The 13,837-nt window shown below is 39.8% G+C and overlaps 1 protein-coding gene across 1 annotated transcript in view; it reads right to left on the bottom strand.

Annotated features, from left to right (window-relative positions):
• The window catches only part of cerk (ceramide kinase), a 40,805-nt gene that overhangs the window by 15,176 nt on the left and 11,792 nt on the right, over positions 1-13,837 (bottom strand). The window contains exons 2-8 of the mRNA XM_072377101.1: positions 10,344-10,475; positions 9,236-9,358; positions 7,752-7,877; positions 7,103-7,169; positions 6,056-6,201; positions 1,425-1,499; positions 1,146-1,298 (exon numbers count right to left, since the gene is read on the bottom strand). Of these exons, the coding sequence (XP_072233202.1) occupies positions 1,146-1,298; positions 1,425-1,499; positions 6,056-6,201; positions 7,103-7,169; positions 7,752-7,877; positions 9,236-9,358; positions 10,344-10,475 (822 nt within the window). The remainder of the gene's footprint in view (positions 1-1,145; positions 1,299-1,424; positions 1,500-6,055; positions 6,202-7,102; positions 7,170-7,751; positions 7,878-9,235; positions 9,359-10,343; positions 10,476-13,837) is intronic.

The raw sequence follows: 13,837 nt of genomic DNA, 5'->3' as shown, positions 1-13,837 counted from the left end.
TATAGCCCTCCAGCAATGTTGGTCTGCATTTAGATTCAAATCTGACATTAACTCTTAAATGTTTGAGTTGTTCAGGGGTCCAAAGAGATGTCTCAGCCACATGTGGCATTTTGGGGGGAAATTTAAAGCTAATGTTCAGTTCCTTGAACATTAGACGAAAATGTTATATTTTTCCCTCAGTTTATTGTTATATGGAAAGTTTTTGAGGTAAATACTGTGTGGCATTTGTTTTAATTGCATGATTTACATGTTTAAGTGGTCAGCTAACCCTGGGAACTGGACTTCCTCTGGGACTGCCAGCTAGCCGCAAGCTAGCAGCCCTGAGTTAGCCCGGCTCCTGGAGCTTGCAGCACCAGAATTGTTGAATCCGTAGAAAAAGAATACATTCACATTATGATACTTCAAGATGAATAAAACTTGAGTAAATCCATCCACTTCGCTTTGTAAGGAATGGAGATGTGAATGGGGCCAGATTAGCATGCTAACAGATGCTCATTCACGGAATGAGCAGGAAGCGGTAGCGTCGCATCTAAAGGGGGAAAAAGTTGCTAATCCTTGAGGCTGGAGTTTTTTCACGGTTCTTTCTGAGAACCACAGACTTCTGTTAGTTTTATTCTTGCTTGGAGAGCTGTTTGCACGTAAATTACCCTTTATTTATAAAGGTCGAAGGGTTTAGATACTGGCATATTTGAAAGATAAATCACTGAACACTTGTTTTTGGGAACTTGTGTGAGTTAGTACCTCCACAGCCAAAGTACACACTTGGATTTTTTACACCAGCTTTAAAAGTGAAGCTTCGTGTTTGTGGCTCTGAATTATATCCCCCCTCTTAAGTTAGCCCCAGTTTAATTTCGCACGATTTCATATCTTGCATCTTAGGGCGGATGCCTTTCTTCATAAAACCCTGTGAGTGCATATATTTGTGTGTTGCCCCGGTGGGAGAGATGTTGTGTTGCTGAGCCTGTCTCAATACAGATGTACACAAAAGCTGCGAATTTGATAAGCCTGAGGCTCTGTGTGCTGGATTTATATCTTTAATCCTCCAAAGTCTGGACCCAAACTCCAGGTTAGCTCACATTAAAACACGCCCATGAGAGGTTTAATGACAGTCGAAAAAGAAAAATGATGGTTTCAGGCGCACATACCTGACAGGTCGTATCTGGCAGGACCGAGCCACCTCTTCGTCTCGCTGTCACTCAGTATGTCTCCATAGAAACCATATCCAAGCAGTGAGACCGAGTATCTGAGAAAGATCTCATTGTGGTGAACTGAACACACGTCCATTGGCTGTGAATCACCTGTTGAGACACACCCAGAAGAAAACAAAGAGGAAAAAAACAAATGAAACTCATTCAGAGTTAAACACTGATAGCATCAGGTCGGGGATGATGGTTATTTCTGGGTCTTTCACTGACGTCACTCACCCACGATGATGTGTAAAGCAGAAGTAAGTGGATCGTTTGTTCCCACAGTGGCAAAGCAGATGCAATCAGTTGAACCTGTTGGACATAGACACACACTGGGCTGATAAAAGGGCTTTTCCAGGTTTTTTTCATGTAAAAACACTTGCTGTAGGTCAAAAGCTCAGGGTTCAGATCGCGTAACGTGACACCAGAGACATGCCGCTGTTGCTCTCTTGTTAAAGACCGGATTTTAACTCAAATGTGTTTGGAAGAAATAGAAAACAGTTTGTTTCCGGATCGTTTAAATAGCCAAAAGCTGAGGCTACTGCAAAGCAAAGCTGCACTTAGAGAGAGACTGCAGCTAAAACTACCGAAATTCTGCTAACAATGACAGAAAAAGTCATCTTTAGAGCATATTTCAAAGGCAAATTCCTTTATTCAGAGCCCCAAAGTTTAGAAATTCAACACGTCGAGCACTTCTATGACAAGAGAAACGCAAACAGACACTAATTTTATGCTCCAATACAAGCTTTAAAGAATCACGCTGCTGCTGATAAATACTTCCTGGAGAACCACTTTCCAAATACCTGCTGGTGTATTTGGATGTTAACATTCACAGCGAGGTCTCTGAAGCTATAATCAGCTGCAAGAATCAGGCCTCGTAATAAAAATGTTAATGTTAGTATATTAGATTCAGTTGCAAATCAACATGAAACATCAGATTTAGTCATTAGGACACCTTGTGTGTGAAATCTGAGGGAGGGAAACACTCCCGTGAAACTGGTACATCAGCTATGTCACTGCTGTGTTTATTTTTGTGCATCAGCGCTGGTTTGGCCAGTTGATCGGTTTCAGCACCAGTCAGTCATGTTTTTGATGTGTTTCTTCCTCCATCGCTGCAGACAGGGAGGGAGCGAGATGCTTCCTAATTTCCCCTGTGGGTAAATCTAAAGATAACAGTGTGAAGTTTGGGGAAAGATTTAGCAAATCTCAACTGGACTAGATGAAGGTAACGCTAAAAAGGTGCCAATAAATGGGTATAACTGTCTCTTACAAATGCAATTAAGAGTCTTTCAAAGCCTCAACAAAGAAAGGCAATTGTGGTTGAATGATTCTATTAGGCTGAAGCGAAGCGATGTTGCAGTCATAAAGTTAACTAATCGGATAGCTCGGGGCCCTGGGCGATCATCCGCTCTCTTCAGCCAACAAATGAAGGATAAGAGGCGTCCCCCGCCTGGTGAGAAATGTTGAGTTTGATATTAAATCTTTCAACTTGAGAGGTAATAAGGCTCTATCTCTCTTTCAGCGCCCTCATGGTGTAATTTCAGACCTATCTGCCCAACTTTGATCATCTTCAAGTGGTGATATGGAGCTCCTGCTGCTGATAAAAGACGGGGAGGGGGAGCGAAATCTAACCAGTGATGTTTTTAGCTGACTCACAGAGGCGTGACAGGGAAGATCAGGCCTGTCATTCAGCGACCGACCCACAGATGAGTATGAAGATGAGCCCCCCTCTCCTGGCTTCTCTGACCTTCTATGAATATCACTCATCTGGCCTTTGCCTCCTCTCATCCGAGCTTCTTAATCACATCTGAACACTTTAAAATAGCACCTGACAGCCCTACAGCGCCTGCTTTTTTTTGCTCAGCGTAAAAATGGTGACATTATGCCACCATTTGAGTCTTCTGAGCTACCCAGCTCACTTTGAATGAATGTTAGTGGTACAAACAGATGCTAAATGATGCATATCCCCAGCAGAACAGCTAGTTTTACCTGCATTTTACCCCAAAAACTGTCTTCTTTCTCACTGGAACAACAACGGACTCCCAATGCTTTGTAAATACTGCCCTTAGAAAAATGTTTTTGCTGAATTCATGGCCCTTGATCAGCATAATCTACTTTCAAAGTGTTGGAATTTACTCGCATTGCAAGAGTGCAGCAAGAGTGAGGCGAACAGACCTGTGTGAAAGCCTTGCAAGGCCACTAATGAACTCCTAGTTTGAGGCCTGGGTAATAACGCGAGATGACGGACAGAAATGTCGATCATTTCCTTGATTAAATTATGAGTCATAGTCAGGATGCACTCGTCTGTGCTGCTAAAGGACAAATTTACACAGAAATAAAGCCTGTGGCTGCACACAGAAGCATCCAAAGGCTTTTAAGGCATGCCCACCTTTGATTTCTGCTATTACTGCTCAAGTGAAGATGCTTCAGACAGTCTTTATGCCACCAGTGCTTTAATAATAAAGTTTTAATCCGTTTTGTAACAAAACAGAAAGATCAGTATTTGTTATTCGTACATTTATTCCTACAGAGCCTTTAAAAGGTAAAAAAACAGGTAAAATGGAGCGTTTTTCCTGTGTTTGCTCTGAGGGGAATTACTGGGTTTCTATCTATGTAGATGCCTCTGAGCTGATGTCTGCGGTGAACTTGTAAAGTGGACGTAAAGCAGGTGATTAACTTGTGAAACATGTCTTTCCTCCTGGTTTCTGGACATGTCTGACGGTCTCCTGTTGGGTCGCACCTGTAAGGAGCTGAAATCCTGGATAACAGTGAGCGGGGGGGGGTGATCATGTGCAAAAATAACTTAAAATACACTTGATTAAGTTGCATTTTTCTAATTGAAGCTCATCTTTGTGTCTATGCTGATTCGTATCTTTCTTAAAGAGGCACGAGGAAGCACACAAAAGCCTGCTGTGAGTTTAAAAGCTTTAAGAGGCTGGCCTTGGCCATTTTAATGTTGATCTTGTTCTTAAATGGCACACTAAGATGAATCAGCTCGAGTCCATCTGATTTAGTGAAACGAGTCCACACATCCAGATCTTGACCTTTTTTTAAACCTGGAGACACAGGGCAGCCTCACACTGGGGTTCATGCATTATATTTCCATCCCAATGTAAATTACAGTGATTTCAGAAATTCACCCAGCATCTTTCCTTTAGTGGCACTTGGAGTGATTGACCCTCAGCAGGCCCCTGGCAGCACCCCCTGCTGTGTTGCCATAGAGATTCTCTTATGTAACTAAGCAACCTGGCATCAGTGAGTCTGAAGTTATCCACAATGTGAAGAAGAAGAAACAGTTCTGGTGGATCTTTGTGCATGTAGGATGTCTTTTCAAACTCGACTTCTGTCCCCTATTTACTCGTCTACGACATCTTGACAAACACTGTATCTTTATTTTTCACCTTTTATACCGTAGATGCACAAAAAACTGAAAAAACTTCATCACAGGTCAGTTTTGACAGCTGTTAGAGAGCTAGTGTGAAAAGAAAGACCAAAAAAAGCAGTTTTACTTTTGAGAATAGTTCAAAATGTCAAAAAGTGTCAAGTAAAAGCTGCCTTTTAGGAAATGCATATATATATATATAAATATATATATATTATTCTTCCTAAATGTAAAGGCTATAACTGTAAAAATAAGAACTTGCTGTTTAATCCTGACGAAATTACTCTGAAAATGGATCCACCAAAGACAAGAAAAATACACCCTAAAGAGTAATTTAATGAGTAATTTATTTAAAGCTGGGATTTATACTAAATATGCACATACAATACATAGATTGCATGTATAATTTATGCCTATTTGCAACTAACTAGATACCTATGGGCAACTTTTTGCCTTTGCAAGTGGTGCTGAGTTGCTTCTTCTTAATGATTTGCATTTATTTAGATTTACTATAACTTTGGTATTCATCTAATTTAAATCAAAACTTTCTAAAAAATAATTTGACAATGTAGGAAAAAATCTTATTTAATATTTTTAGAGATAGATTGGATGATTGGTAGCAATTGGTTGGTTGAAAATGAAAAAATATATTAAGTTACTTGCTAAGCCAGCTGCTAGCTCACCTAGCTGGTTATGCTTGTAGCTAGCTAGCACCTGTCTGGCAGCTGCTAGCTTATAGATTTGATACATTGCAAAGACATAGCAATAACCCCATAAAACTTAAACTGGTCATATTCCATTTAGGTTTTATACAGATTGAAAAAATGACACATACTTCCATAAATTAATTTCTGTGCTTTGCAGACACTAGTTGAAGCACTTCCTGACAGTTAGGTTTAGCCATTTTTGCTGCATTTACAACATGCTATGCTAGCCAAAGGCAGCTTTTTAAACTCAACTCCAGACATGCTTTCAAGTAAATATGCTATAAATGCTGCTATTAACAAAATTAAGTTCAATAAATCATAAAAAGTAAAAACAATCTACTAAAAAAAAGGTGTCAGCCATTAGCAATTACAAGCTCCCGAAGAACATATGAATGATTGATTAATGGCTTTCTATCATTCTAATGCCTCTGGCTGCTGTGTTTTGGTACAAAAGGCACGTGTACAGCAGCTGGGACGAGTCAAAGCGAGTAAAACCTGCATTTATTTCAGTCATTTGATGCAGGTCTGAATGCCAGTTGCCAACATCTTCCCTTTACACTCAGTTTTTATGACCAGTGTAAAAAAAACCAAAAAGAAGCTTAAGATCAAGTATCATCAAATGCCTTTTTTTTTTTTATTATGTCAAACTATCTCTCTCTCTTGCTTTTAAAGACATTAGCATAACAGTTTAATATCATTAAAACACCAATCACCAGAGAACATCTTACAAAGTTGTCTCCAAACCTGAGAAATGTGTTAATTTGACTGCCAAAGCCCACCTGCAGGAATGATCCCTATGCGTAGAGAGCATGGCACCAACTCAGCATCCGGTTGGTTCTGGTCTACATTGTGGTCAGTTTGGGTTCTGGCAACCAACCCGTGGAGGATCTCACTGAACATCCCATCTCCACCCACACATACCACCCTGGGGGGACAAAGGAAATCAACACTGTACACTTGTTTTCAGATTTATTCCTGTGGATAGTTTCTGGCCATGCAAGTATCCTGGCTGGTTGCCATGTAATGAGGTGAGTTACATGTACATGTGTTTGCAGTAAAGCAGTAAATCATGTGAAGAATAACTACATAGCGAGGAAACCTTGACAATAATGAAACAGGGCAGCTGTGAAACACTGCAATAAATAAGAATATCACACTGTGCCACCAAGCATTACAACCTCTTAGGGTTTAACTCAAAACCAACAGAAATGGATCTATAAATCATATGGATGCAGAGTAAAGAAATAATGGACTCCAACCCTGCTTCTGGTGTGCTGAATATCTTATGAAAGGGAGCTTTTTTTATCCATCAGAGAAAAAAAGAACCCAAAAACCTTCATGTTAGCTTTTCACCCTCACATACCTTACACTTTGGGCTGAAAACATAACCTTGATTTATGTCTTTGACTTCGAGATTTTGATGTATTTTGGTTATTGCAGTGAATGCCGAATGAGCAGAGTGAGCTATAAGCCTAAAATGATGGCAACATGTGGATAATCCAGTGGTTGTGGGATGAATTCAGATATATAAAAATGTTTTTTCAGGTAAATGTAATCTTAATTTATCAATAATGTTAATGGTAAAAGTTTAACAGGATCACTCATCATTTGATAACAAAATAGACCATTTTGACCATGGCTCCCCCTGAATTTAGCTGAAATCATGACTATAAGGAAACGTTGGTGAGTAAATCTGGTTGAAAAAGTTTCAGAAGCACAAATTGCTATTTTTTTTAAGTATGAACAGACCAGGATCAACAAAATATCCCAGAGAAGAACCAGTGTTAAAAGGCTGAAAGCAGCAGTTACCTCGCTGAAGTACTCACCCATCATATTCGTCCAGATTGGCCTCTGTTTTCAAGTGGTCTCTGGCATGATTGGCACGCTCCGTAACTGTGAAAACCAATTACATGGCGAGCATTAGCGCAGGAGCAACGAAAAAGGAATGTATAGACTAAATAACTGGACTATTTGTGACTGGACTGGCAGGGCAGGCGTGCTGTTAATGTTCAGAAGAAACAAATGCACAGCAGCACCAGCAGTTTAATTTAGCTATTGTATGGAAGCAAGCAAAAATGAGCCCTGCGATTCAGAAAGCTAAAACAATACTTTAACTGTGAATGTGTTTACCAGGCGGATAATAATACAGACACAAATTCAATCCTGCAGTTCATCGCCGCTATAGGAAGCCCAGAGTGAATAGTATTCACTCTGATGGGCCATCAATACTCCGGAGTATGTGTAGTTGTTGCAAACACTTATTGAATAATAGATGTGTTTGGATACCAAAGCTTATCAAGTATCACAGCTTCCATTAAGGTGGGGGCGTGATTAATGGCACTATAAACAAAATCATATCCTTGCAAGCCTCTTCGGTCCCTTCGAGGGGGCACGATGGCAGCAGAGATCTATTTGTTAGCCTTCGAGACTCATTTTTTATTTAAATGCTGTGGAATGCTACTGATAGGGACCCACCAATTACACTGGTGAAGATGCCAGCCCGCTGGAATATTGGGGCCACCTTCTGCTCGTAAATTTGCTTCCCGCGCTGCTTCCCGCCGTATGGATTAATGTACACCAGGAGGCTCTTTGGTCGGCTCGCTGCAAAGTGAAGGATGGTCATTAAAAATGCGTGTTGTTTACCGTTTGTTGAGTAAACAAACAGCTTGATGAAGGTTTATGAACCAGAAACTTTTGAAAATGCACATCAGCTTGACTGGTCCACAGGCTGCTGTGGGAGGAGTGTAAAAGGAGTAAAGGCGCTGCATCACTGGGTGATAAACCCACAAAACGCTGCGAGGGAGAATGCTGAATGGCTGGTTTAAGGCTGTTGAGGAAGACAACAACCTGAGATACAGTAGTTGCTCAAACTGACAATGAAATGGACTGAGATCAAGTGTTATATGATCACAAAGAACACAGAGCTCCGTAATGTTTGGCAACAAGACAAAAATTCCATTAGATTACATAAATGGATTGTCAGAGGGTGATGTAAAGGTTTACTGAGGAGGAGACCAGCTCTATAAGAGACACAGACTTCATCTTCACAATGAATGAGGTTAATTTTCTTGAATTGATTCATCCTGTCAAGCTAAATGGGACCAAGAGGACCTCTTCAGGTAGTTTAAACCTGCCTCACTCTCCTATTTTTACACTTTTCGGACACGCTAAATCCCGTACAACCTGACTATGTGATCCCTTTGCAAGCCAGAGTATAAAGTTAAGCAACTGATTAGTGATAAAAGTTAATATGTCACAAACAATACTGTTTAATTTTCATGGTTATATAATATCTCATCGTGTCCTTTGGAAGAAGACTCAATATTTTAAACAATAATCTCTTACTTTACCCAAACAGATTTGGTAAATACTTTCCATGAAGGACATTATGAGGAAGTTAGCCCAAGACGTTTCTATATAAATCTGCAGTCTTTTAATCCTTTTAATGCTGCTGTTTATGTTTTATCAGACTGTTGTTGGAACCACTTCATGTCTGTGCCTGTGAGGCACTGCACAGGAGTTTTATGGCTGGTTGATTTAATAGATTTCTTTGTGCATCATATTTTTGACTGTAATGGCGTCAATTTGAAGGTGTTCTTTAGGTTAGAGTTTACGGCTTTTATTAATCAAACTAACCAGCAGCAATGAAAGCTTTGTTCAAACCATTTTCTGCACGTACGTCCACGACCATTTGGATTTAAAAAAGCTTTATTAAAGCCAATTGATTCCCAGTTTTAACATGCAACATGATGTGTACTTATTTCAATTAATGACGGGGTTTAAATCATTTGGAGACTTTGCTGCTTTCCGTTTTCATACAATTTTGACAGCATTTGCCTTCTTTGGAGCTCTAAAGTCTGCAGGTTGAGCATTAAACATTCCCTAAAGATTCAGATTAAGTTATCAGTAAGTCCTAAGTGCATCACCATATCTGATAGAGAACGTCATTGGAGACATACTGAGTAATGACAGCTGCTCATTTGTAACTTGGATCCACTGCTCACAGAGTCCTTGGCTGGCACAGTGGAACGTGACGTCACTGCACAGCCACCGATGTTGCCTCGTCCTCCTCACGAAGGAAACTGCAAAGAAAACAGAGCACTTAGCAACCAACACCCTATTACTTTTCCATTGATGGCAGAGAAAAGAGTGTCTGTTGAAGAAAGATGTTATCATCAAAACCAGACAATTGCTTATCTGGTGGTAACGCCAACAGCGCTAAATAAAGCCGCTGATAATGTCTTCCATTCCTGTTGTGTGACAATGCAACGCAGCCCACAATCATCGGGAAGTTCCTCCCTCGATAGGCATTTGTGACTTATAGTTTATTGAATATTTCTGACATTTTGCCCACTGCACATGTGAAGTATTTTGTTACTGAAATATTTAGAATAAGGAGCAAAAATTCACTCTCTTAAGTGCTTCGACGGCAGATTTACTCACTGAGCATTTCATGTTTAAATGATCACACTTAGCATTGCTTACTTCTGATGGAAAAGTTAACTTATCACAGAGGAGCTTCAGTCCAAATCACTTTCAGTGGGGTGGGCAGAGAGACATTTAGGGTGCGTGTAAACTCATCCTCTAATAGGTTACATAATAAGGATGTAAGTGATGAAGCATGCCTTTGAAGCCAAGCTTCCACAGAAGCTGTTGTGTCAGACGAGACGCACTCTAATGCCAGTAAAAGCTCACATCAGAGGGCTAATTTTAAACATTTGGCTGTGATAAATAATGTAAATCCAATCTTGTTTGGATATAATCTGATGGCTCCAAATCAGGCATTAGCCCCAAAGTCACTGGAGTGCTGCCATCGAAGACCCAGTCAGCTAAACTGTAAAGAGACTCTCTTGGTAATGCTTTATTTTGTAACAGTGGCGCTTTCTGCAGGCGAATCTGCAATGTCAGATCAACTGTGATTGGTGGAGAAAAACACAGAAGCTTGGCGACGTGATATTAGATTGTATTTGAACAAAAGATGCTGCTTCTTCTTCAAATGGCCACTTTAGTTGTTTAGAGCTGTTCTCCTTGATTTGTAGTGAATGGCAGGCTGCATAACTGTTGTACCTGTGAATGCATTCGGGAACACCTGGGAGAGCTGCTTTGTCTTTTTCTGTTGTCCCCTGGTCTGTGTGACGTCGTCATCTTCTGCCTTGTGGACAGCCACTATTTCACACACTTGAACAGTTTGCCTGTGGGCTGGAGGGACATGAAATTTGGTCAGATGCATGATATACAGACTAAAACTTGATGCTCTTTTGACAGAAAAGTTGGTCGGTAATTAAAATTATGAAAACTGTAGCGAGAGCAATACATCCCAGGACATGATTTTGCATTCCCCCCCATTTCTAAATGCACAAAGCAGCTGTTTTTACTGCTTAAGAAAGAGTTTTAAGCAGCTAAAGAACCTGACGCTTCCCTCAGGAGCTGAGGCTGACCAACGCCATCCTAAAATAACCACATGCACACCTCCAAATAAATGTTAACTTGTTGGATGAGTAAAAAAGCTTGCTAACATGCATAGAATACATATAAAGATGGAGATATCCACTATATCTGAAAACTCAAGTCTGTGTAGTGATGCCTTAAGGTGCAATACCTGTAGGCCTGCGGGCTGCTTAATAATATGTCTAAAATATTTCTGATTTTAAAAAAAAATCCCCCTTCAAAAGTATTTCTTCTTTCGAGAAATACTGAAGTGTTGAAAATGTTCCACATGCTGTTTTCGGAGTCATTAGCTAAATTAACTTATTTTAAATGTGTGCTGCTGGTAGGTTTTGGGAATATTTCCATAGATATCCATACATATTTTGAAGAACAGATAAGCTGGTCCATTCAACAGTAAAGTTTTGTGTAAATAGTTTGTATTCATGACTGTCATGAATGTTCTGAATGAAATGTAAATCTGGCCTTGAGGGAACGTTCATTTGTGGTCATTTTCTCCATCCTTCCCCACCTGTTTAGGGGGACATTTCCATGAACTTCATAAAAATAGGTGTTGTGTGTATTCATGTGTACATATAAAATAACTCACTGTAATGTGTAATAATAGTGTGTTTAGCTCAGTGAGTTTGACTGCAGTGGGAGAGAGCTAGTTTTGATTTTGGCTTTGGTTATCTTTTAACATCCCAACGCAAATAACGCCCATGTAATTAAAAAGGAACCCTAACCAACATTATATGGTGGATGTTCTGAAAAGACCTTTCGTAGTTGTAACCAGCAGACAGTTAGCATCTTTGGCATTATGACAGTTAATGTGTATTAGCTCGCTAACCGAGCTAATGCTAGCATTAGCTTGCTATCAAAGCGAACGCTAGCATTAGCTTGCTATCAAAGCTAACGCTAGCATTAGCTAATAACTTTGAGGTAAGATTTTCAAAATGATCCAAATATGTTAACTTTTGACTCATAAAATGTAAGATGGTAACAGCCAAATGCAAAAGGTGGCTTCATCTTCATACAGTCTTTTACTAAGTTATTACTGTTATTCAAATATGATCAGAGATAAGTGTATTTCTCTATATTTTGTCTGTATCCAAGTTAGGAAACATGTATGAAAATTGGATACCTTGGTATTCTCTTTTAAACTAAAGCTTCATGCTTTCAGCTAGAAAGCTATATAATGTTAGTGGCAGCCTTGGGTTTCCTGTCACAAAGAGTAAATTAAAAACACATTCAAATCTCAAGAGATCTCTTCTTTCTTTCATTTTTCCCACTAGAAAGCTTGTGCTTGAATGGTTTGATCATGAGTAGAATTTGTTGAGCAGTGTTACCAGGTACCACCTGGTAGCGATTAAAAGTGTAAGGTCAGCTGGCTCTGAGACCCAAAGAATTTAAATCCGTGCTAATTTACTGATGTTAACTGATGCTGACAGGCATTGTTAGCCTTTACTCATAGGGAAGACATACGGCATAATTATAAAAGAAAGAATATGGGAAGACAAGAAAGAGTCAACAAAAATTATAAAATGAACTAAGGTGACAACACTGGGAATATGACATCTTAATAATCTATAGGTCCCACAATGAAGAGTTGCTTTTGACCCATTTGTAATTAAAAATAGATCTTGATAATTCAGTCACAAATGGCTATGAGCAGAGTGAAAACTCCCCTTCTGTAAAAGGACATTTTACTCACAATGAGTTTAACTGACCTCCTCAACTGCATCACATGCAGCCCTTCCAGTCACTCCTACAAATTTATTCAGGTGATACGGTGAAATGGATTGGAGGGAGGTATGACATCTTATTTCTCTCCTGGGAGTCTGAGAGAATGGGATTTCATTTCTCTCTCAAATAAAGGTGATACGCCATGCAGGCATGAATAACTTTATGGCCATCGATATTCACATTTTGACAAATAAGAAGAAGAGTTATGGGCATGGGGGTAATGGCTTCAGCAAAAAAGAAGAGTTTCGTTCCAGCAATTTGAAAAATATCATCAGGTGCTCTCTGCCAAACTGATTGTTAGTGCTGGAATAAAATATATAATGGATTACTGATAGTGACTGTACATTTAAAACAGCATATATGCTCACAGGAGATTCTGTGATTCCCCAGTGACTTAAAAGTGGCTAATATTAGCAATGAAAACATTTAAAGGATAGTATTCAGGTGCTATTTCCACTCTTTTGGCACAGGTGGGGGTTTCTGATGTAGTCGGGACTCCCCATAAATCCAGATTTATGATGGCTAACGTTAGTAAATGTACACAGCGTGTATTTTTCATCTAACATTCCCACTTGTGGTCACAGTTGCTGCTATTCTGCTCAATATAGACGGGATCTCTATGAGCTCAGCTTATTTCTTCTCAAAAAGCCCTTTCCAGCCACGACCACATCACAGTGAATAACAGGAAGATAACGGTTCCTGCTGCGCTTTAAAGTCGGCCGGTAAATTGAACGGCTCTTCTTTGTGCCAGCGTGCATGAATGGGAGGGGATTCAAGGTAATAAGCAAAGTATGTAGACTGTGTGAGAAAACGTACAAGAAGTTCTGCCACTTCTAAAATCCCACGTAGGAGATCATCATACCTGTAATTACAGCCAAGCTCCCTCTGCAGAGTTACTTGAATGGTGATTTTGTCCGATGATGCTGAATATATTAATTAAGAACACACATGCAGGAGTAATCCAGCTCCCAACCATGTGATCTGGGTCTGTTAATCCAGATTGATTTGGTCCGTTTATGGTCAAACTGGGAAGTTTCCATGCATTCAAAAAGTATTTGCACTTAATTTGCACTGAAGAAGTGCACCCTGTGCATGAGGCCGTGTAGTTTTGCAGCAGTTTCTCTTGTGCAGCCTGTGACACTGATAGTAACACTTATCACTGAAATGTACGGACAGGCTGTGTTGAGAAGGCTGTTTGAACATGTCATAAATCATCTCATGCAAGGTGACACAGATAAGCGTTATCTTTGTCAAAAAGCTGCATGTTGACAGTGCAGATCTGAGATAATTTATGATGAAATCACAGATTTGCTGTATGTTTCATCTCCAAACTTGTTCCCGAGTTGTGCTAAAACACTCAGTGGAATATATTACAATATTTTATGCTGCGT

Source organism: Leuresthes tenuis, unplaced genomic scaffold (assembly GCF_036924035.1).
Source record: "Leuresthes tenuis unplaced genomic scaffold, fLeuTen1.0.hap1 SCAF_23, whole genome shotgun sequence".
NCBI lineage: Eukaryota > Metazoa > Chordata > Actinopteri > Atheriniformes > Atherinopsidae > Leuresthes > Leuresthes tenuis.
This window is presented reverse-complemented; position numbering and strand designations above follow the sequence as displayed.